The sequence below is a fragment of the Pteropus alecto genome, unplaced genomic scaffold, assembly GCF_000325575.1.
Source record: "Pteropus alecto unplaced genomic scaffold, ASM32557v1 scaffold7, whole genome shotgun sequence".
NCBI lineage: Eukaryota > Metazoa > Chordata > Mammalia > Chiroptera > Pteropodidae > Pteropus > Pteropus alecto.
In genome coordinates, this window is record NW_006494614.1 from 52535469 (window position 1) to 52561640 (window position 26172).

Genomic DNA, 26172 nt, shown 5'->3' on the forward strand with positions numbered 1-26172 from the left:
ATATTCCCTCCCCTTCACCTTTTCACTTTTCTCTCTACTCCATAAGACTAGAAATCAGAAAACTCCTAGAATAAAGAAGCATAAGGAATAAACTCTTTGACTAGGACTTAGAAATAATTTTTTGGATATGTCTCCCCAGGCAAGGGCAACAAAAGCAAAAATAAACAAATGAGATTACATCAAACTAAAAAGCTTTTGCACAGCAAAGGAAACCATCAACAAAATGAAAAGGCAACCCAATGAATGGGAGAAGATATTTGCAAATGATATATCTGATAAGGGGTTAATATCCAAAATATATAAAGAATTCATATAGCTAATATTAAAAAAAAAATCCCAAACAATCTGATTAAAAACTGGGCAGAGGATCTTAATAGACATTCTCCAGAATGATCTTTTAAAGAAAAATCTGTTCATGTCACTCCCTAATTATGGACCATCGATGTATTCTCATCTCTTATGATTCCTTATCATGATCTACTTGAATGAGATTTCTCCCTGCTAACGTCTCTAAATTCATCTTACGTCACTTCCTCTTTGGTTATCTGCTGTCCCATTACGTTGGCCTTCTTTCAGTTCCTTGAATGTGCTACTCTCAGGACTCTTGCACTGTTTTCTCCACTCCTCTTCCTTCTATAGCTCCCACTTATCATTTAGATAACAGCTAAAATGTCACATTTCAAAAGAGTGTTCCGATTTCCACAAACTGGCTCAGATTCCCTGCTAGAGCGCCCCCTCTTCATAGCACTTACAATTGTACCGACTCTTGGTATAATTTGACATTTCATATCTTTCTCCCACAAAAATGTAAACCGTATTAGAACACATAGTGTGCATTTTCACCATTGTATTCTCCAGGTTTCAGGACAATGCCTTACGCGTTGCAGCTCTATAAGTAAGAAAAGCTGCATTCTCGGTTACTATTTTGGAGAGTAACAATGCATATTGACAGATTAAGAAAAAAAAGTATTTCACTTTGCTTCATCTGTTATTTTCCAAACTTGCTTAACTATGGTCTTTTCTACTACACAAGACATTGGCATTTTGTTGGATACCTGTGTTCCAAGAGACGCTGTGTGACATAAATATACTGAGTTGCCTGAACTATTCCCCCTCCATCCCAAATATTGTATCTCTGAAGCCATGTTTTCATGACCTTGTCCCTCCCTAACTACCTGAGAGATGAGGGCTTGTGAGGTGCAGCCTCAGGAGCCTGAATTCAGACATCATTTTGGGAAGTCATCCTGGGCCCTATGCAAGCACAGAAGAGGAAGCTGGTCTGCAGAGAGAATGAAGCAGCCATGGGAAAAGAAATATTAGGCAGGGCTCCCATACTCTAATGAGATCAGGCAGGACAACAGGAGTGAGGTGAACTGAAGGGACATGTCCTGTGTGAAGAAACTGAAATTCAGAATTCTTTCCATTAGTGGTTCTCAAAATGTGATCCCCCAGCATCACCTGGAATCTTGTTAGAAATGCAACTTCCCAGGATCCACCATAGACATATTACAAATGCTGGGGTGGGGCTCAGCAATCAATATTTTAACAAGCCCTTCAGGTAATGTGATGCACATGCACACTTTAGCCTGCTAGCCAAACAATAAACATCTGAGGAACAAATCTCACCTGTAGCTGAGAACGACGATCTATGTTCAAAGTGAAAGAGAAATAGCAGTCTTGACTTTTAATGACTTTCTAGACCCCAGTTCCATTCCCTCACGATTTCTAGCTTCCCAAGTTTTAGAGTTATTCCTGCAGTTTCTATAAATTCCCTCTTTACTTAAACTGGTTTGGCAAGGTTTTGTTTCTTGAATCCAAACAAAGATTAAGCTATTCCAATAAAACGAAACAATGATGAGTCCCTTCTCTCTGTGGCGCAACGTCATCACCCACAAATGATGGGGTTGGACTAGAAATCCAAGGTGCCTTCACTCTAATATGCTACACAAGACACTGACTCCTCTTGATAATCTCTGGATTCTACAGAACCCTTATGCAAGATCTCTAATTTTCTTTAGTTCTATCTATTGACTCCAGGTAGTTAAAGTAACAGAAAGAGAAAATAAAAACTACCCCAACTCTTTGTCTCTTTTCTAGTCTTTCAAAAGCATTATCTATTAATTAGGGGATACTTTAAATAATAAGGTTTATTTAATGTTCCAATTATTTTCAATTTAAAATTAAATTTCAGCATTTATAATTAGGCTAACTCTAGTTAAGTATGCTGTCTGTCATGAACTATACATAGAAAAAAACATGTACATAAGACCAAATTATACTTGCAGAAGTCTTTTTTTGACAATTTTCATCTTCATAAAATGCAACTCATCCAAAAAATATTAAATGAAGCAGAAAAGTATTTTACAGATTTTAAACAAGTAAAAAGATTTCAAGGAAAATATCCTAAAATCAATATCCTAAAATAAATAGCAATCATATCTTCCATTAAGCCCATAAACCCTACATTATATAACTTCTCAGTTGACAAAGAATAAAAACTAGTATTGTTTTGACCCTTGAATTCCCATCTCAGCAGACTTTTTCTGATGCTGAAATAAAAATAGTGACCAAATGCTTTGATGGACAACTCATTATAATGAGAACTGGAGGCTTCCGAAACCAGACAAAGATTTTTCTGTATCTCCAGATGCCAGGGAAAATAAGGGAAATATTTCAGTCTCTCATCCAAGAATTAACTTAATATCTGCATATTAAAAAAAAAATTAGTGCTTTAGCAATCGAGACCAAGGTACAGTTTTTAAAAAATAGAAAATATTCCCAAGGCAGGGTGAAGAAAACAAATTTTTGAGAGAAAATAAAAAGAAACAAGGGGGAAGAAATCTTTCAAAAGAGTAGAAACTGTTAGTCTCTCTCTGTGTCCCTGAAAGGTTTTGATCCAACTCTATTTGTTATCCTAGAAAAGCTCTTCTGAAGAAAGGTTTCAGTGTAAGAACTGCTTGAAAGAAGCCAACCCCTTGGAAATAGGAATGGCTCAGCCATTTATTAATGTCAAATATGCTGCCCGCATGAATTAGTCAGCTTGTCTTTCGGAAGCCACACAGAAAAGTTCTTGTGCACCTGCCTCTTAGTGTCCTGACACTTCTGGCTTAAAGGACAGTAGCAACGACCACCAGAAAATAAAATTTAAAAAAAAAAATGCTGACTATAACTATATTCTACCTTCTGAATAGTCAACTTCATCAATTTTAAAGGCTTCTTACTAAACTATCAGTAGTGACCACAGTATATAAAAGCTTGCTCTGATGTCAAAGGAAAAACAAAATAGTCATTTTCCTAAACTGGCAAAATGTAACCAAATTACTACAAAACTGACCTTAGAAACAAAGAGAAATAGAGCAGAAAAAGGCCAGATTTCTTACTGGCAGTACCACAGTGGCAAATATCCCAGAACTAAGAAAAGCTGCCAAGTGGAATAAATAAAAGGACTTTCCAAAAACAGCCAAGCCCAGTGCACATAGCATTCTCAACAGCTGGAGTGAGCCTCAGAAGCAACACACAGGTATAAGGTCCAGCCTTATTCTTTATTTACAGCACGGTTCAAAATCATTAAATCAAGTAGAAAAGAAATGGCCCCTATTTCCTGGATTGGCATCGGACATCCTTCCTACCAGCTGCAATTACATCATTTTTATCTATCTTTGTTTTTCCTTTGGGAGGGCATGGGTGGAGAAATGACAAATGGGCCAAAGAGACTTCAATCTCAAAACCAAGAGAAATCTCTGCCTGCAGAGAAACAAAGGGACTGACTCTCCCTTTTGCAAAAGGCAGTCAGGAACTCTGCTCCAGTTATGAGGCCCACTGATCATGCAGGAAAGCAGTCATGAAGAGATTCTTCTTGGAAGTGGCATAAAGATGACGAGGACCTGGGGTGCGGGATGGCTGCTGTCACCACCATCACCCTCTCTTCTATCTCAACCTTTGCCCCACCAAAAATGACAAATGATAAACAAGGCAAAGTAATTACATGTAGAAAACCAAAGTAAATGGGAATGTAGGTGAAATGAATATAAAAGAAGAAAGTGAAAATGATCCAAAGTTGCTCAGTACTTCTTTCTTAGATTGGCATAGAAATCTTTGATCCACTGCTTCATGTATCTAACTTCCATAGAGCGGGCTAATACCACAGTCGTGGGATCAAAGGCATTGTTGGCTCGGAGATCTAGATGATGGGCCCCCTCTGGGATAGTGATGGCAACCAAGGTGTCTGTGATGTCCTTGGTTACTCCACCTCCTGACCAGGGGTCTAGGTCACCATTGCTACGTGAGAGAAAGAAGAAAAAATAAGATTGTTAGTGTTTCATATCTATACCCAGATAAGATAGAAGAAAACTTATACTATGCATGACAGCTAAAATTATAATCTTGGGGATTTGATCTGAGGATCTAATCTGTCATATAGAAAGGAGCTTCTGATTGGAGTTTTACAACATTTTTCCAACCAAGTGCAAGAAATAGAACCAGAGAGGAATGAAAATTGTACACTACGAATCAGCCCAGACTGTTCTGGGACTTGGAATCTAGAAGCCTAAATTCTAATCCTAGCCTCATTACTCAAAGGCCATGTGACTTTCTTCATCTGTAAAACAGAGATAACCGGGCCTACCTTATAAGGTTGTTGTAAGGGTTAAACCAGCTGGTACATGCAGATGTATTTAATAAGCACAAGTGTCAGGCACACAGGAGTCCCTCAAGACCAGTTTTTTTCTTTCCTAGACCCAACTATCAAAGTGATAAAGAAAATTTCCTATATTTGAAAATTCAAACTTTGGTCATTACTCAAAGTCCCCATTTTAGATTAGCTTGAAAGTTATGGAAATGTTATTAGGTTATTGGACTTGGCTGGTTCACACAAGACATTTCAGAATGATGTACACAGGATCAGTCTTTGACACAGGTTATTTAGTTTAGCTAAGTAAAAATTCAATAGAACCACAGACAGTATCCCTAACAATATTTAACAGCTTTGTTGTGATAATTCACCTACTACAAATTCTACTCATTTAAAATGTACAGTTCAATGGTTTTTAGTATATTCAGAGTTTTACAACCATCACCACAATTTTAGAACATTTTCATCATTCCCAAAAGAAACCCATACTCACTGGCAGTCCGTAATTCCCATTTCCATACCCCAACCTCGCTCACTCTCAGCCACAGGCAACCACTAACCTACTTTTTATCTCAACCACAGATTTGCCTTTTCTGGACATATCATACAAATGAAATCATACAATAGGGGTCTTTTATGATTGGCTTCTTTCACTTTTAGCATAATGTTTTCAGGTTTAACCCATAGTGTAACATAACAGTATATTGTTCCTTTTTATTGCCAAATAATATTCTATATTATTGCCAAATAATATTCCATATTGTATGAATATGCTATGTTTTATTTATTCATTCATTAGATGTATATTTGTGTTGTTTCAATTTTCTGGCCATTATGAATATTGCTCCTATAACATTCATGTACAAGTTTTTGCATGAATGAATGTTCTCATTTCTCTTGGGTATATACCAAACTGTTTTACAAAGTGGCTGCACCATTTCACATTTCCCTCTAGCAAAATATGAAGGTTCTAATTTCTCTATATCCTTATCAACACTTATTAAATTTTTACATCTTTTTTTTTTAATTTAAGTATAGTTGGTATATTATATTAGTTATATTAGTTTCAGGTGTACATTTCTATATAGTGATTCAATAATTTATACCTTATAATGATAACCCCATTAATTCTAGCAATCATTTCTCACTGTGCAAACTCATCACAATATTATTGACATCTCCTTTCACCTTTTCCACCCATCTTTCCCATCCTCTGATTTATAGCCATCCTGTGTGGGTGTCAAATGAATCTTACTGTGGTTTTGATTTGCATTTCCCAAGTGACCAATGGTATTGAGCATTTTTTCATGTACTGATTGGACATCTATATATCTTCTTTGAAAACATATCTATTAAGATCCTTGCCTATTTTTAAGTTGAGTTATCAATTAAATCATTTGATCCATTTTGAGTTAATTTTTTGTATGGTATGAAATAGGAATCTAATGTCATTTTTTGCATGTGATTATCCAGTTTTCCCCAGCATTATTTCTTGGGGGGGCGGGGGGCGGGAACGGAACTATTCTTTCCCCCAATGAATTGTCTGAAAATCAATTGACCAAACATATAAAAGTTGACTTCTGAACTGTCAATTCTCTTCCACTGATCTATATACCTACCTTTATGTCAGTATCACACTGTATTGATCACGGTAGCTTTATAACAAGTTTGAAACCAGGAAGTATGAGTTCAAAACCAGGAAGTATGAGTTCTTCAAATTTGTTCTTCCTTTTCAATACAGTTTTGGTTATTCTGAGTCCCTTGCATTTTTATATAAAATTTTTAAAGTTTATTTTATTATTAGTTTTAAGTATACAGTACATTGGTTAGACATTTGTACAGTTTATAAAATGATCCCTCTAATTGCTCTTTCTCTCCTCTGGCTCTCCACCTAGCTATTATATTAATGCTAACTGCATTCCCTATGCCGTGCTCCCCATCCCCATGACTATCAACTACCATTTTTATATAAATTTTAAGATAAGCTTGTCAATTTCTATAAAAAAGCCAGCTAGGATTTTGACAAAGATTGCACTGAATCTGTATAATGATTTATGGAGTACTGACATCTTAACAATATCACCCCTTCCACAAGTACATGAGATGTCTTTCCATTTATTCAAATCTTTAATTTCTTCTAATAATGTTTTGTAGTTTTCAATGTATATGTCTTACACTTCTTTTGTTAACCTAATTCCTGAGTATTTTATTCTTGATGCTATTACAAATCAAATTGTTCTCTGGTATTATTAACTCCACACATGCATAAGCTGGTTAAGAGTTTACAGTCTTGCATATTTGACCATTGCAACAACCCCGTGAGGTAAGTTAAATTACAATTCTTAAGGGTTGCTCAAATCATTCAGCTAGAATGCCAAATCTGAGATACAAACTCAGGTCTTATAACGCTAGTCCAATGCTCAATTTTACACATTGCGTTTCGTGGACATAAGATTGCTTTTGGAAACCAACAGCACATACCCTCTTGACTTGTGTGGTGCAGAGTAAGAAGAGCATGAGCTTTGGGATTAGACAGACACACCTGGGTTCCTGTCCCAGGTCTGTCTCTTCCTAATTTCATGGAAGCTTAGATTCCTGAGGATAAAATAGGGACTGAAATATCTGGTCTCAAGTATCAAATACTTGGCCTATGACAGGTATTAGATAACTTTCTCTTTGTATGGCACCTCTTGGTATACCTTTATATATATCTTGAAATCACTAACAGAGCATTTTTATGTGTTCTTACATTTGTTAATGCACATTCCATTTCACTGACATTGTTACAAAGCTTGAAACAACAAATCTTCAAGGTCACATTATCAGATATATGAAATTATTTACATAATTTGCATAATCATTAACCCATTTCCTGTTTAGAAATTAAATGCAGATCCCTGCAGTGTTACTTTTACATAAACATACCCTTTGAGGCTGAAGCAAATCTGACTGGTCTTCAATGTGGAAATAAAATATAAAAACTGTTCTTGGAGTTATTTCTAAACAGAACTTCTCTCTTATCCTAATGTACAGATATGTATACATAAATTGGATTCATCAAATGAATCTTCGGCTAACAACTAACTGTTCAAGAACAATGTTAACATCACATGTTAGGAATGCTACGTTTTCTAGGATTTGACATTTTTAGCGATAGAGAATTACTATATTTTGTAAATGGAAATACCACTACTAAAACCAGAATGCTATAAAAAGAATGATGTCATTTATTTCCAAAGACTATTAATATACTAGAGTGATGTGAAAATAGTAATAAAAGAGAGAGACTGTGTGGCAAACTTTGGGGATAAGGTTAGGACTGTAATCCGTGAGTTATCTCGGGGTAAACGCTGCAGCCGCAAGTGCTGCTGGCGAGTATTCTCAGAGCAAATAGAAAATGGGTTAAAAAACTTCATCTATGAGTTTAATCTATACAGATGACTATCAAATAATGTCTAGAGCCAGGACCTTTCCTTTAAACTTCAGAACCAAAATTCAACAGTCTACTTTTACATTTTTACAAAACTTCTCAAACTTACCGGGTCCAAAAGAGAATACTTGATTCTCCCCAACTGCCAATCCGCCCCTCCCCTATATCTTCCCAATCTCTGTTAATGGCAACCTAATCCTAGTTGCTCAGGCCAAAAAGTTTGGTGTCACTCTTCAATCTTCTCTGTCTCACCCAATCTGTCAACAAATCCTGTCAGCCATATATAGAAATATATCCAGAATTTGAACACTGCTCACCACATCCATTGCCACTACTCCGGTCTAAGTCACCATTATCACTAGCCTGAATAGCCTTTTACTGATCTTGCTTCTATTCTTGTCCCCCTGCTATAGATAAAGCAGCACTCTGATTCTATTAAAATCTGAATCAAAACACTCCAAGTTTCCCCACTTCATTCACAGTATAAACCAAAGTCCTTACTATGTCCTACAAGTCTCTACATGGTCTGGGCCCTCTGCTGCCTCTCTGATTTCAACTCTTCTACTCTCTCCCTCATTAACTCTACTTCAACCACACTGACCTCCTTAGTGGACCTTGAGAATATGCTTGGGACATTTACCTCTCAAAGCCCTTCTTGCTTTCTCCTTTGTTTGGGGTTTTCTTACCCCACCAAACTTATGGCTAGCTAGCTCCTTCCTCCAGATCATTTTCTAAAAGACCCTTTGGTCTTCCTTAGTCACTCTCATTTAAAATTTCAAACCCTGCCTCCATCCAATATTTCATAGCCCTGTTTTTTTCCTTAGCACTTATCTCCTACTGTCTTTATAGGTGTTATCTTGTTTATTATGTTCTCTCAAACTAGAACTCCCCAAGGGCAGGGATTTTTGTCTGTTTTGTTTATTACCATAACTTCAGTACCTGACACATGGTAGGAGCCACATAAATATTTACTGAATGAGTGAAAAAAAGAATGTAAATATCTAGTTGTCTTTGGCCTTATATCAGATGCTTTACCTAAAAGAGATCTATTAAATACATGTACACAAGTTTAAGAACATGTAAATTGCTTCAGTACTTTTTACATGAGAAGGAGTTGATATAAATGATTAATTTAAATATATAGAAACTGACTTCAAATGTGTATAATAGTGACAAGAACAAAGCAGATCTAAGTTTTATACCCTTACTAGCCACGTGACTTTGGGTAAGTCACCTGACCTCTCTGACCCTCAATTCCCACATTTACTATCTCCTCAAAACTTTTAAAGATAATGCCCCTCTCTCACAAATATATTGTGAAGTCCGAGTTAAATAATATAAGTAGAAGTAAGGTATAAACTATAAAATATTTATAACTATCATATTCTGTAAACATGTTAATACTTCTGAGAAGTAAATGAATCATGAAAAGGGATGTGAAAGCATTTCTCATAAAAATGAGGTCAGAAAACTAATGTAATCATTTTTTCTAGGCAAATGTACAAATTAAATGAGAAAATATACATTTAGGTACATTAAATATATGTGTATTTGAAACACAAGTTTAAATTCCCACCAGAGTCTCACATTTTTCTTTAAAAAAAAAAAAAATCGGTTACGACAACATTATTCTTGAAAAAATAATGTACTTTTTTGGTTTTATTAAAAACAAAAGAGAAAACTCACAATACAAATTATAATCCTTAGTTTTCAACTACCAGATAAATTTTTAAAGTAAACTACACAAGGGGTTAGATTCTCTTAGGTAAACAGATAGCCTTTATCATTATTCCAATTTGACAGGACCTACCCAGATAGGAAACTCACCATTATTTGCAAAACAAAAAAGCCATCCTAACAGCCACATAATAAGCAAACTGCATTTGATTTAAAAGGTCATCTGAATCAGCCTAGTGACTTAGCAACAGTGTTTGGAGTTGCTGAGAGACCTAAGATGCACATGGACTTGAATTTCTTGGTCCTAGACATGTGAAAGCTAAACCAGTCACTAGGAAATTTACAAACAAACAAACAAACAAGCAAAAAGCCATAATAATGGCTTTCATGAAAGTATCTAGATGCCTGGATAAAAATCCCAACAGTGAGCCTCACTTAATTGCTGGCAATGATGTTAAACTAACCAGCTTCTCAGGAATTCCCTTTTGGAGTTATATTTAAATAACTGCGAATGACCATTTACGGTAAAATAATTTCTTACCCCAAAACTGGGGTTGAGGAAAAAAAATAATCATTCCAACAAAACCACTGTGGAATTAAAAAACAAAAACAAAAACAAAAAACTGCTGAAATGGAACTATTAATAGCTACCATTTATTAAGTCCTCATTCATTCAACAAATGTTTACTAAGTGCCCACTACATGCCAGGCACTGACTGGGCACAGGGGATTCAGCAGTGAACAGACAAAATCTCTGCCTTCATAGTGCTCACTTCCATAATAGTCTATCTACTTCCTGAAATAACTGTTGGACAGTCATTATTTCTAACTTATATAAACTGGCAATCTGCCTGAGGCCATGCAGCTAACTTGGTGAAGAAGCAGAACAGCACCCAGGTCTCCATGACTTCAAAGCCCAAGCTCTTAACTGGCAAATCTCAAATCCAACAATTACAGACTGTATTTTCCAATCAGAAAATCAGTCACACTTGGATCTGTGTGAGGCAACCAAAGGAGAGAAGCATGAACATAAAGATATTTTCACATGGTTCTTAGACATTTTCTTACTCATCAGCCAGAAATGTTTTCTAGCTGGTAGTCACCAAAGTATATAAAACAGAGACACCTGAGGCCACTCCTTTACTTTGGAAATGTGTTTTCTTCAGAAAAGCAGGAGAATTTTGAATTTTTAAATAACTTAAAATTTTTTACATTGGATTTTTCACACCTAGCAGCATACGGAAAAAGATATCTTTTTAAAAGTAGACTTGCCACTGCAGAAAAATAACTAGCATCTTCACATAATCCTGCCTTTAAACTTCACCTGCCTCTAAAGCCTTCCTGAGCTTTGTATTTCATTCATCATCCTTATCAACACACTCACTTATTAGCCATCCATTATGTGCCAGTCATTACAGCAGGTGCTAAAGCCACAGAGATGATTAACACAGTCTCATCATTAAGAAGTTAACAATCTTATGGAGCAGACAGAAACACAAGCAATTTCCAGTCAGTGCCAGTGACAGCCACAGGCCCTAGGGAAGCTAATGGGATAGGGGAATCTAACTCTCTGGAGGAGTCAGAGAAAGTTTCTTGGAGGATGCTTGAGTCTTAAGAAAAGGCAAAAAAGAGAGAAAGGACATTCAGGGACAAATAAACAGTTCTCTGTGGCTTCAACACAAAATAGAGAGTATACTTCCATTCATTTATTCAACAAATATTTTCTAAGCATGTATATTTGCCAGTTCTAGGCCAAGTACTTAATTGGGTTAACTCTTTTAAGCATCATAACAACTTTATAGGGTGAATGGTAAATTATTCTCATTTTACAGAAGAGAAAACTGAGGATCAAAGAGCTTAAGTAATTTTATTTAAGAGCTCATACTACCTTTGCACAGCTCTGTTGGAAAGTTCTTATACTGAACTAAAAGTTTTTAACACTAAGCTGTAATTTCCACCTATGGGTTTCAGTTCTATTCCTCAATTTTTCTCACAAAATATGTACCCCTCCCAGTAATGACAATGATGATGATTGTTATTTTGATGGCCAGAGGAAAATAACAGAAGAGGATAAATGGATAACTAAAATACTTACCTGTAATGGTTGGACCCAATAAAAAAAGACAATGTATTTTATCAAAACTCATATGTTAAAACTTTCATATTAGGATTTAAAGACTCCACTTTCTAATTCAATTTGAACTGCAACTTTATAAGGTCAAAGGTAGGAAGGATGAGCTTAAAGTGTCAGCGTGTTAGAGAAATCCATAAAAATACTACATGAGGATAAGCTCCTAAAGAAAAAATAAGAAATTGACAAAGTTTCCTCCTCTGAGGAACAAAGGTGAGCCTGGAGACCACGGCTTGTATTTAAGCCTTTTTCAGCCCTCTCAGTCCTTTCACGTTTCCCTGATTTCAAATTTGGCACAGTTTCCTTTAAAGCCCTAAATAGATTTATTTGTTCAACTGTCACTTTTATAAAACTGAGCTGAAGGGTATAGTTTTGAAGAATCTTATTGAGAACAAGGAACACAATTTAAGGAAACTGAACAAAAAGAATCTTTAAATTTTCCATTAAAGTGTTTCACCTTTTATTTTGGGTAGGTACCCTGCTGGGTGAGAAAACAGCATGAACCCAATAAGAAAGACTGCAAAGTAGACAGTGCTATAGGCCTAAACCCAGACAGTGATCATTCAGTTCAAACAACACTCCTCACTCCTAAAACCTATTGAGCATATCACAAAGGCCAAATTTGACGCTTATGTAGAAGAGCTTGTAAAACAATGACATTTACAATTTAAACAATAGCTCCAGGTTAAGAGGTATGTATGGATATCTCTTTATTCTTTCCATATAGTTTTGGGGAAATTTGTTGATTAACTAGTTGCTATTGTTAATAGCTGACAACTTAATGTACAAGACAAAACATGGAAATTTTAAAATCACAATCATATACACATAAAAGCTACTCAATTAACTCTGATGTGAACCAATACCAAATATGTCACTATAGGAGCAGTGTAATGCAGAGGGACAAACACAAGTTTTGTAATCAAACAGGCCAAGGCTGAAATCTGGCTTTTCACTTAGTAACTAAAACAAAGCTGGATGAACTTTGGCAAGTGACTGAAAACAGTGACCTTCACTTTCTTCCTCAGTAAAGAAGAGACGATAAAAACTATTTCACAGGGTTGTTGTAAGGATTCAATTTTAAGTAATTTAAGTGCCTATAACAGTACAGCCCGGGTACTTCAAATGAGTTTGTTGAATAAATACTGAATTTTTTTTATTACTATTAATAACAACAGGAACAACAGTAAGACGAATTGAGAACAACAGATGATGCTTCATTTTGTGCTGAGAAGCTTTTTAAAAAAATATTTTAATCTTGTTGCTATGTTCTTTTTAAGACTTTGGGCACATTGTAATAGAGTGTAAAATTATATCTCTTTTCAGCATTCTGTCTTTCAAGGAGTAGGAAAACCTGATGGATACCACTGTTGTAGTCTAGATTGTTTTATCATCCAGCATTTTCCTGGTTCTATTTTCTCAGCTATTCTACAAATGTTTCCATCAACCAAAGTTTTTTTTTGAACCAGCAAAAACTCACCTGAAAATGATGTTTGTATGGGAACTGATGTTTTTGCCTCCATACAGTGTAGTGATCCAGGAGGGCCTTGGTCTCACACCCCACTGTCTAAAACAATAATCAGAAAATTCTTCCAAGTCCCACGAGTGAGGTTCAAACATGTCATCGATACCATTTGTACAAAAGGGCATGACCATTTCTGTGCAGGCCTGGGAAAGCAAAACAGAAGAATCCAGTGAAAAAATGAGGCACAAAGAGGTTAAATAAATTTTCCAAGGTCATACAGCTAGTAAGCAGTTTAAATTCAAGCAGTCTGGCTTCAGAGCCCCTGCTCTTTACCTCTATGCCATACCACTTCTCATTATTCTTGAAAAAATTCAGTTGAGAAGTCACAGAAATTAGGGATATATATTCGTTCTTTGTAAACTGCTTTCTTTCACATCTATTGTCATACTTAATCCTCAAAACAACTCTGGAGGGAAAGTAGTAGCAGCAGCAGCAGCAGTAGCAGTAGTAGTAGTAGTAGTCTCCTCATTGTTCAAATGAAGAAATGGAGGCTCAAACAGAATTAAGTTAGACACCCCTTCTATGTGTCCATAAAATGATCCATTTATAGGATTTATCAAGATCGATTGTAATATTATTTTAGTTAACTTTCTTTTTCAACAAGCTACGTTTGACAGTAAGATCAAGTCTTATTTATCTTTGTATCTTTGGAGCCTAGAATGGTACTTGACACACGGTAAGTATTCAGAATGTATGTGGTGATTATTAAATACATGAATGAATGACTGACTGAATGAATGAAGAAATTTTTCCATGCTCTTAGCGTGTAAGGTAACAGAGCCCAGATTAAGATCCAAGTTAGGTAACAAAATCTTGCAAAGTCTCTGTTACAGCACAATCATATCAGTGAAAAGTGGGGAAATTATACGCACTTACTTGATAGCTCCAACCCAGGGATCCCAGACTGCTAGTTGATGTCTCTGACATATTCAGACATCTCGCCTGGCCTGTATAATTATAATATATGTTCAGAGCTTGGAAAATATTCTGCAGCAACTGTGGATCAGATACACTGGGATCTTTCAAATACTGGCACACTACCTGTCATTTTAGAGATAAAAGGGAGAAGAGTCAGAATAAAGATATAAAATTGTAGTGTAATAAAACAAAGAAGACATATGACTTTGATTTGATCATAAAATAATCTTAAGCATTTAACTATATTTCTTGACAATTTCTACCTTTTGAGTATAATCTCCTTAAAAAATGAACGAATCTTTTAAAATACGCTATAGAAATAAACCAAAGCCATCTGCATAGCATACAAAGTCCTCTCCATCTACCCACCTCACCTCACCTCCTACAGCCTTTGTTCCAGCCTACCAAAACCATTTCCAGCACACCAAACTCTTTCCTTCCTCTTCGCCTTTGCTCACCCAGAAATGCCTTTTCTACTCTCTCACTCCACTAATGCCTGGCAAATATCAACTCGTCTTCCACAATACTCAGCTCAAGTATCACCTCCCCTATGAGGCCATTGTTGCCTATGCCCTCAAATAGAGAAAACCCAATCACTCCCTTCTTTATGCCTCCACTATGCCCTGTGTCTATTTATATCAGAGTACAGTATTCATTTGATTCCAGTATGTCTCCTTCAACTCACCAGATAACTTTAGCAAAATTATCTGGCAATTAAATGTTTACTGGATGAATGACTACATTTTTATAGCACGAAATTTATAAAATTTCTTATGGAAAAATTATACCAAGCTTGAACATCTGTGGTATGATAAGCAGATCAGGCAGTTCCCCAGCTCTCAAATACTCCTATCACTAGACTATAGTCAGTGCCTGAAATTCTAGTTCTAAAAGTCACACGTGATACTCGGAATTGGGAGTGAAGGCAGGGTCTTGACTAGACAAAAGCATGGGGAACATTCAGGAGTATGGAAATATTCCATATTATCATAGAGGTCTGGGTTACACAACAAACAGAACACTTACAATTTGTATATTTTACTGTATGTAAATTGCACCTCAAAAAAAATCATAAACAAATACTAAAGTCTAGTTAATGATGTTAACGCTGAAGTATTTAGTAAGTGTATTGATGTCAGCAACTTACTTTGAAGTGCATTTAATAATAAGATGGAATCAAGGATAGACTGAAAGATAGGTGAATACATATTTGTGATAAATCAAATACAGCAAAAATTTATAGAATTTAGGTGGTAGGTTTACAGGTGTTCACTGTCCAATTATTTCAACTTTTCAGTGCTGAAAATTTTTCACAATAAAATGATGGAGGAAAATCACAGACAAGGAATCATAGCTGAATAACAACAACCATAGCTAGTGATTATTGAGCACTAGCTTTACAACCATTACATCATTTAATCCTCAAACAGTCCTATTAGATATATTACTGTCCACTATTTTACATGAAGAAATTGATTCTTAGGTCAAATCACTTTATTCTAGGTCATCCAGTTAGTAATCCAGGGCTAGATTCAATCCTAGGTCGTTTTGGTTATAAAATATACATCTTATCCATTATGCTACACAGCTTAGGTAGTATCCTCTTGTAAAATTGTAAATAGCCCTAATCGCAAGGAAAACACATTAAGTTTCCATCCTCTATTAACACCTTCACATCAATTCAGTGATCTGATCCTTTCTCACTTCATACAGAAAAAATATATACACAGGGAAGTTCTGACAAAAAAAAAAAACAATAAGGAAATGAATTCAGAGAAGAAGGAGCCAGTGAGGAAAGAGTCCAGTAACCTCACTTCAGAGAGAGATTCTGGGCATCAGGAGCAACAAGGCCTGGGTTGGGGTTATACGCCCAGTCAAGAAAGGAGGATACTGAGAAAGGAGGGTAAGTGGCTACAAGCAAACCCAGCCTCTCATCACAGTTTGGCCTAGGACCAGCTTCCAGCAATCCTTTCCTGAAAAAAAGGGAAACGTGAAAAGACAGAGGAAATGAATTATAGAAAACAAACAAACAAAAATCCATGCCTCTCCTTAAATGTATCAGCCCAACAAAATTTCTATGGAATGTTAAATGTACTCTGTGAAAAAATGTTTCAATTTTAGAAAATGTTTTAGCTAATGTGAACAGTTTTCTTGACTGTAGGATTTCTCACAGCCTTTAACAAGCTCAAGGACAATGTGACTTTCCAAAAGGGTGATGGAGTATGCATTAATCCCAGTAAGTTTTTAGAAATGTTGAATGTGACAAAAGTCAGAAATTAAGATGTCTAAATAATGGGACACACTATACCTTAAAAAAGGAACCGTGATGTTATACACGAGGGTTTAAAATATACATAAAGAAAGAGAATTGAACTAAACTGAGAGCTTTCCAAACCTATCAAGCCTAAAGAAATAAGGAAATGCAGGTTGAAGAAAAAAAGGCAAAACGGTGTTTTACTATTCTAACAATTCTCAATTATTCATGTTAAGTCAAAAAATACCTAATTATATAGCGCTTTTCTCAGAAAATGTTCCTAAGAAATATGCCAATCGGAAATACCCAAGAAAATATGGAGATCAAGAACCAATCACAGAATTTATTAAACTATCTATTACCAAGAGTTAATCAGCATTCTTCCTTGAATGCAGACACCAACAGTGAATTCATCTCTTTCAAAATGCAGCACAAAACTACAGATAGACACATGGAATGCAGAGAAGAGCATTATGTTCAAGCACAGCATGGTAGATGAGGCAGGGTGACAGTGCAAGCTGGGCAGGGGGAAAAGGGGGTGAAGTGCAGCAACAAATGATCTAAAACTTTGGAAAAGAACAGTAGCAAATGAGTGTGACTCACATGCTGGCATCAGATCCCCTCTCAGAGCTAGAACACTGGGCCTCTGTCGGGCAAAGAAAAGGAGTCCCCATGAATAGCCATCCCTGCAATGGGCAGTTACTGTCACTCTTTAGAAGACACAAGCATGGCTGGGGACCAGAACTAGTTGATAATACTTGGGTTTCGGCAGCCCCAGTTATACAAAGAGAAGATCATGGTCAGAAACTTGGCCTCTGATTATAGAAATTCCATGTCCAGATTAAGGGCAATCCTGGAATACTGGGTCCAGTTCTGAATACCACACTTTAAGAAGGACACTGACCAACATGAGAAAATCCAGAGGGTAGCAATCAAGATAGGAAATTGAGAAATAGTTGAAGAAACCCTACAATTTGTCATTTGTTATCACTCTCAATCTTTCATTATAAATAAGGCTAAAATAAACAACCTTGGGGCTATATCTTTACATACATCCCTAATTGTTTTCTTGAAATAAATTCTTAGAGGAATTATTGGTTCGGAGGAAGTAAACATTTTTAAAGCTGTTGCAACATCCTGTCAAATGCCTTATAGAAAGGAAGTACCAATTATTAATTCTACCTATCCACTAGATAGGCCAGAAAAATATCACTAATTTTTTTTTTTTTTTTGCAAATTAACTAAGGAAATATTTTAATTTTAGGTGATTCTAAAGTTCCTTAGTAACTCAAAGATTCTGTGAGTTCAAGCATCATCCTCTAGCATAAAAACACAATCTCTACATATCTCTATGCATTTCCTTAACAATTTTGGTAGCAAAGGGTGAATGAAGTTTTCCAAAAAATACTGAAATCATACTGTTAAAACCTCAGCACTATTCCCATACTTCTATACTTATTCAAAGACTGTAGTAATTCAAAGAGAGATAGTCATATATATTTTTATTAAAGATCTATAGGATACACAAAACATATGTAAATGTTAATTTGAACCCTATGAAATTGCTATGTTTATAAGTCAAACACATTTAACTATTGGCACATTGGGTTCAACCTTATATAATACTTCAGCTTAAACCTGATAATTTTCAGATACTACCCACCTGATGAGGGCAATCTGTTGATTGTTTACCTATAGGCTATGATTTAATCAGACGACAAGGAAAGAGTCCCTGCCAACCACTTCCATCCAAAATACTCAACATGGAGGTAATCCCTGTACTATATTTTCTATTTATTTTGTGGACACGAACAAACACTATCTTCTAAACAATTTCTACATAAGGCAATGCACTCCTACTTATGATATAAATTCACTATTTTAGGGGCAGCTGGGGCTGAAGTTGCTAGTACAACTATTGAATGTTTCTTGAGGTCAGGTATTTTCATTATAATGACCCAGGGAGAAATATATAAATGACCTTTCCCATTTCACAGAGGAAGAAACAAGCTCAAAGAGGTCTGGCTACAGATATATAACTTAAAACTATGAATATAGGTTCTGAACCCGGATCTTGGTCAAAAAGTCCTGGTATAACAATCTGTCTCCCTGATATTATATAACAATAACAGCTATTGTTATTATTATATAACTAGTATCAATTTAGTGCTCACTATATACCAAGTCCTATTAAATCCTCATAATGATCCTAACAAGCATTAAAAGTACTATTATCCCCATTTTGCAAATGAGGAAACTAAAACAGAGAGTGGTTAATAAACTTGTCCAAAGCCACACAGCCAGGAAGTGACAAAGGCAGATTCAAATAGACTCACTATGAAGCTTCCATTTGTAATCACTACACTGCACCTACTCAACTCTGATGTTACAGTGTAAGAGACAAATAACAGAAACAGTGCCTAAATAAATCTGTAATCTCATGCTTAATTCTTAGATTGTCCTTATATTTTTATGATTATTTGTTTTTGATAAAAACTTAGAAGGGAACCTGTAGCAATATAAAATCATAAAACTGTTTCATTATGCTATAGTAAAAACAATAAAACAATAATGTGATGCTCAAGAATCATATAAAATGGACAAACAATTTACTTTCTACTTCCCAGAACAAAGGTGAACATCCACAAAAAACTTAAAAAGAACATTAGAAGACCATTTTAATATTTCTGGTTTTAAAGAGTATAGAAATCATGGAGATAGTAGAACATTCCAAACTTACTACCAAACTAATCAGCTCTGCACCGAAATATTTAGATTCTACCCTTTGAGCCCATGAACACCAGAGAAAGTAAAGATAGCGATTTGCTTAAAAGCTTAATTTAGGTGTCCCCCCACCTATGAGGATAAGCATTTGAATAAAAGCAAGAAAAAGAGGGCAAAGAAAATTTTTTAAAAGAGGAAGGAAAGAAGATAGGTTTAAAAAAAAAAAAAGACCAATCTCCTCTCAGAGAGTATGGTCCATCCACATTAGAGAAAGGATTAAGCAGATACATTCAGCTTTTCTAACAGATTTCATTCTCTAAGGCTTCAATACCCCTCTCACACTCACTCAGATAATCACATTAGTTTTGTCATTAAAAGATCCCTTTTCATAGAAAGTACCTAAACCGCTTAAACCACCCAGAGAGGTCGCATACATTATCAAATACCAAGACAAACGGAAGAGATTTTCCATTTTATGTCTTATTATTTCACAGTATCTATCTGCATGCTCAGAAGTCTAAGCTAAAAGATTTGGTGAGTTATCAGCTAAAAAAAAAAAAATTTCCAAAATAAACTCTGTATCCTTTTAAAATGCTCTTTAAGCTAAGAAGAGACCTAGTAGTTATGCTGACAGAGCAGTCAAATGACAGAGGAGTTTTCTATTTCCCTTTTCTCTTCTTCCTTGTGTTCTATCAGCCAAGTACATGATTATTTCTGCATGAATGTTGCAGCTTCTGTTAACAGTAAACAAAAGCAAATGGAGTCTGAGTGTGCAAAGCTCAAAGACAAAAGAATGATACTTGAGTTGAAACAGAAAATGGCATTTAGTCACTGCCTATGTATGGATCCTTCAGAACTGTACAAGGTACAGACAAAATTGGAAATCACCTGCTTTTTTTCCATAACCCAGCTGTTACATATTATCTCACCATCCTAAGCCTGAGTTACAGACTCAGAAAAGAACGACTGTTTGTCAGCCCTTTAAAAAGGAGGAAGTGTATCAGAGGGAGGAGGAGCCCTGATTAAATGGAACTACCCAAGTGAAAGAACGGTCCCCAACTGGGTAGTGTTCCAGGGATTAGTGGGTTGGGAGAACAGAGAGGGGGTCAAGAAAGGAGAAATAGAATGAACAGTGAAAGAAAGTGATCTGAGGCTGAAAGTTTGTGAGGGAGACAAGTAGTGGAAAAATTCTCAAATCAGATAGGCTGAAACTGAAGACAAATGTAGGCAGTGGAAGTTTCTCAAGCAAGAGCCAAAGGAAGATTACTTTTGGTGGGGTACAGACAGGAAACAGAATCATAAATACATTACAGGCAATCGAGAATTTCTTAACATGTCAAAAGGAAGGGATAAAGTTGGTAAGAAATAACTGAAGAAAAATGACGACAACTAGTCCTGGATAAAAGAAATAATAAGTGATTATGGGGCAAAGACAAAGTTATCTTGCCTTAAAAATAAACTTTTATAATGTATATACTCATAAATGAAAGAATTGTGCTAAATTGAAAACAGATAACAAAACATTTGAGATATACTCACTCACTTTGAATGATTAGGAGAAAAGGCGAAATATTTACTTACATTTAAGACTCAAAAGTGAAATATCTCCAAGGAAACATTAAAGAGATGAGGTGAAAACCAAAGTGAGGCTGTTCTACATTTTAAACAAATACTAAAAAGCTGTATTCTTCTGGCTTTTTTTCTAAATCAGGATTGGCAAACTATAGCCCCCAGGCTAAATCCAGCCCACTGCCTGTTTTAAATAAAGTGCTATTTTAACCTAGTCATCCTCATTCATTTATATATTGTCTATGTCCAACTTTCTTGCTACACCTGCAGAGTTCAGTAACTGTCATAGTAACCATACAGCCTGCAAAACCTAAAACATTTACTATAGTCCTTTATAAAGTTTGCCAACCCCTATTCTAAATAACAAGGAAATTCTCCATGTGTTTTTATCACTTGACAATTCATTTGTTCTTCCAGTGGGCATAAAGATGCAAATGTAATTCTCACTTTGTATACAGAGTTAATTCTGATAGTTGTCATACTATGGCCAGTGATCCACCCAAACCTTTAAGTCTTCTCCTAACCCAGTGCAATGTGGTAAATCATAAGCTCTGAACAGTGGTAGTCCCGAGTTCAAATCCCACATCCCCTACCTCTTAGCCGAACTTAAATTTCCTCTCCACAAAACCAAGATCATACCTCTTTTTTCCACAGCATTTTTGTGGGGATTAAATGGGATAGTGTATATGAAAGTGCTTCGTAAATAATATACAAAGATAAGGCATTATTAGTATATAAACACATATGGAAATTCATTGGTTCAGATTTAATTTTTTTTTTCTCATTATTTTGATCCAGGTTTTCTTACTGTGAGGGACTTTGTATTCAATTTAATTCAATACACATTGACCTCTATCCTGCTATGTGTAAGACACTCACTGGTCATTCTACTTTTTTAGATAAAGAAAAATATTTCTAATAGCAAATAACCTTGTTCCACTTGGGTTTCAAAGTTTTAAGCAAGGTGTGCATTTAGTAGTTCAAAGGGACAATTAAATTAAAAGTGCTTTTGAAACCTGGCTCTCGTATCACCAATTCTATTAACATTTCCAGCACTCATTCTTGCTGCAGAGTCAGTCATATTCTCTAAATTTAATAACCATCATGTTGGCCAGCCTTTGTTTTTAAAACTAAGAGGAATGTTCTTTACAAAGGAATGCTTTAAAAAGAATACATAAAGAGTTCTGGTAGGAAAAGAACCTTAAATTTTATAGTATAATGTGTCTTTACACTTTCCAGAGTGTTTTCACATCCAATATTTTTTTTTATCTGATTCTCAGTACAACCTTATTGAGAATGTTAGTATAATTATCCCATTCTGCAGAGCAAGATGTAGAGACTAAGGAAGAAGACAGCTTTGACCAAGATGCTGAACGTCAGAGAATGCGCACACACACACAAATGAAAACTATTAGAAGTGATGAGAGGACATTTTCCTCTTACCTTGACTGGCCAAGCAGGCAAAGGCTGTAAAAAGTTAGACTCATAAGGGTAGTCCACCACTGCCAGATTTATCCAGGTTTCAGAGATCCAGTCTTTCAAATTCTGAATATCCTGAGTATGTTTTAACGGGGTGCATAAGTGAAGGGTTTCAGAAAGCCAAGGCAAGCCAGTACCTAAGGATAGAACACAATGTTGAAATCTAAAAAGCACTGCTAAACATAAGACTTTACAGATCATTTATTCTTCACTTGGTATTTTAAAAAAAAATTCAATCTTCTATACTACTTCTCCAAGAATACTTTTTCAACATTCAATAAGATATTTTTACAGCAACTGGATAATCTCATGGAGCTTACCAGAATTAGTATTCTAAATTATTTCCTGTTTTAAAGATATTATTGAAATAAACAAACAAACAAACAAATGGAACACTATGGAGCAATGAGAATGCATAAGCCATAACTAAATAAAACAAATGGATGTATCTGACAAGCATAATATTGAGCGAAAGACAGCGGACACAAAAAATACATACCGTTGCCATTCCAATTACTAAAAAATTCAAGGGCAAGCAAAATTAATCTACAGTTCCAGAAGTCAGAATAATGATTAGCCTGGGAAATGAAGAGGCAGTGACTGGAAAGGGCATAAGAAGACTTCTGAAGGAATTTCTTGATCTAGATGCTGATTATACTACATACTCACTACATGAAAATACATTAAGCTGTATATTTCGATTTGTGTACTTTTCTGTATGTTATGTTTAAATATGCACGTTATACTTTAATTTTATACTGAAAGAGTAGGAAATGTTGAACTTAACAAGTGAAATGTAAAAAAACCCATAATCTCATTCTCTTAATTAAAGCTTACCATTCTCTGCGATTCGATTAATGGCATCCCAGGATCTGCGGATGCACTCTGCGCAATTTGGGCCACTTTTCCTATAATCTGTAGTTACAATTTCCATAAATACACCACAGGGTACTATATTATCAAACTGCCAGATCGGGGCAGAGGCTGCAAGAGCTCTAAATGGTAAGAAAAACAAAGAAGGAGAAAAAAATTTTTAAAAAGTAACTCATTGAATTCAAGTTTTAAAATTAAAACTGATATTGAACAAAAATAGTGAGAAAAATAACAGCTGTTAATGAGAAAGAAACTAGAACTCTCAGTATAATGGAACGAAGCATGTTTTCCTAAAAGAAATCTCTCAGTATGCCTTGACAATCATTAAGACGTACACATGTCCAACATAAATGCATTTACCCAGCCACCATATGAGGATATTTCATCCTGAACCAGGCTGCAAGCATGCCACCATAAGAGCCCCCAAGGGCAATGACGGGTTGATTTTTAGCTCCTGGTATTGTCTTTCTCAAATGTGTGATTAACTCTGCAAAATCAGCCAGAGCTTGTTCTGATGTCAGAAAATTCAAGTGTCTGGAATCCTAAAGAAAAATAACAGAGAACATGGGTATAAATGTACATATAATAGCAGCTTAGGCATAGCATAGATCCAGAAAAAAGCCAGAGTCAGATAAGTTTTTCTCCAAACAGAATTTCTAGGCAATTGAGTTAAAATGCCTAGTCAAAGCAATAGCAATGCTAATAAAGTGATTTGAAGTTTATGGAAAGAATAATGTATTTTGCATTTAAATGTAATTTCTATTAAATGCTATTTTCCAAAGATCTTGTTGAGGTTGTAGAAAAAATAGAAACAAACTGCAAGTAACATTTAATAGCAAATGTGATAGAATACAATACTAAGCTTAACAGACATCTGCCATATTATAACTTTTATTTCGAATCTTCAAACATTTAAAATGGCTACTACATAGGCAAAGGTAAACTAAATCCTGTGGAAAACTGAAGAATCATTAGTAAAAATAAAACTCACCCTTCTTCATCAGAAAAATTATTATTGTCTGATATATCAACTAGAACAAAGTAGCCTGCCTGTTGTAAACAACTATAAAATTGAAGTTAAAAAAAAAAAAAAACCTGTGGAGCAACTATTTTCAGAAATTGGAAAACAGCAATACAAGACATTGATCCCTGAGAGGATGCACATAAAGTGAGTTCCATGACCATCTAGCTCTCTGCCCAGGGACAAATTTCCTTACTGTGGTATAGGGAGGTGAAGCTCAGAGTACCGATAAGCTGAGGAGGCTAATGAAGTGTCTCCCTTGGCAAGGTGGAAGCTAATGAAGTGTCTCCCTTGGCAAAGTGAAGGCTAATTTCTCTACTTTTGAACTTGAGCTAGACTTGGTGACTTGGTTCTAATGAACAGAATGTGATGGAAGTGATATGTGTTTTCCAATGTTAGGTCATAAAAAGCACTGCAGTTTCACCTTGATCTCTTGGTTTGTCAACTTTGAGGGGAGCTAGCTGCCATGTCATGAGGCTGCTCAAGTAGGCCTTTGGAAAAACCTAAGAGGAGACAAACCGAGGCCTTTTGCTAACACCCAGTATGTATATCACTTATGTGAATCCTCCATAGTGTGGAGTGGAGAGGGACCTCCAGCCCCAGTCAACCCTTCAGATGACTGCAGCACCAGCTGACATCTTAACCTCATGAGACCCCTCTGAAACCAAACCACCTAGCTGAGCCACTCCTGATTCCTTACCTACAGGAAATATGAGATAATAAATGCATGTTGTTGTTTTACACCACTAAGGTTTGATGTAAATTACTATATAGATGTTATATCTGTATTACACTATCCTATTTGACTTTCATGCTTTGATCTCACCATTCTGTTTGACTCCTTCCATTATTTGGCACATTTGGAATCAGAGTTCCCTTCCCATTTTCCTATGTATGTAACCTACTCCTTTAGCCATTTCCCTCATCCAAGATGCATGCTTTCTGATTTCTTACCTCCCTTGTCACTATTCTTTACTTTGTTTTTATGGTGCTATGTATACTTGAGTGCAATTTTATTTCTCCAATCCTTGCAAAATATTTGTAATATTCCCCATGCTCCTGACAAATTCTGAGGGCAGACAAAGAGAAAAAGCATAACAAAGAGAGCCCTTAGCTCCATTTTGCTAACAAATTATAAACCATAGGGACCTAAGAGAGGATATTACATTTGTATCTGCAACAAGTTGACTACTTACTAATAGTTTCAGGACCTGTCAACTCCTGTAACCAGATAATTATGCAAAATAATAAGCTAAAGAATAGAGTTTCTCATGCAGCACAATAAATACCAAAAAATTATTCTGCTTTTCATTTATAACACAAGGACTTATTTATTTCATTTATAATACAAGATAATAAAACCTCTGAGAACAAAAAATAAAAACTCCTCTTAAAATAGGCATCCTAGAAAATTATAGACCCCAAATTCCTCAGAGGTCCCCAAAAGCATGGTATGTATATGCCGGTGATATGTATGATGATCTTAGGTATTAAACGAACATTTTTAATTTAATACTTATTTTATTTTAATGTAATTTAGAAAAAAAAATAACTAGTACATAAAGCCTTTGTTAAGATAATGCTAAGTTTAAAAAGTGAGTTGTTTAGAACACATGATATAATATACATATGATGCATTATTGAATTGTACACTTGAAATCTATTTCATTTTATTAACCAATGTTACCCCAATAGTTTTAATTCTAAAAAGTAGTCGTTTAAAGAAAAATATTAAGTAGTACAGATGGCAAAATTATATAGTCAAGATCGTAAGGATAGTACATGAAGGACTTAGTTGAGGAAAAATTGTCCTGGTTTATTAGGTTTAGGGTCTGTGGCCAAGGCCAAAGCTCCTCATGAGACTAGGATTTCATGAAGGAAATCCAAGTGGCCAGTTGGCCTCACTGAATCATAGAGATTTGGTCCTTATTTTACTGAAAA

At 35.5% G+C, this 26172-nt stretch overlaps 1 protein-coding gene across 8 annotated transcripts in view; it reads right to left on the reverse strand.

Moving 5' to 3' along the window:
* Positions 1 to 3523: 3523 nt before the first annotated feature.
* PRCP (prolylcarboxypeptidase) overlaps positions 3524 to 26172 on the reverse strand; it is a 55610-nt gene continuing 32961 nt past the window's right edge. For all 8 annotated transcript variants that reach the window (XM_006926657.3, XM_006926656.3, XM_015600513.2 and 5 more), the window contains exons 5-10: positions 23571 to 23752; positions 23175 to 23332; positions 22302 to 22474; positions 14270 to 14434; positions 13349 to 13536; positions 3524 to 4278 (exon numbers count right to left, since the gene is read on the reverse strand). In XM_006926657.3, the coding sequence (XP_006926719.1) occupies positions 4062 to 4278; positions 13349 to 13536; positions 14270 to 14434; positions 22302 to 22474; positions 23175 to 23332; positions 23571 to 23752 (1083 nt within the window). In that variant the 3' untranslated portion in view covers positions 3524 to 4061. The remainder of the gene's footprint in view (positions 4279 to 13348; positions 13537 to 14269; positions 14435 to 22301; positions 22475 to 23174; positions 23333 to 23570; positions 23753 to 26172) is intronic.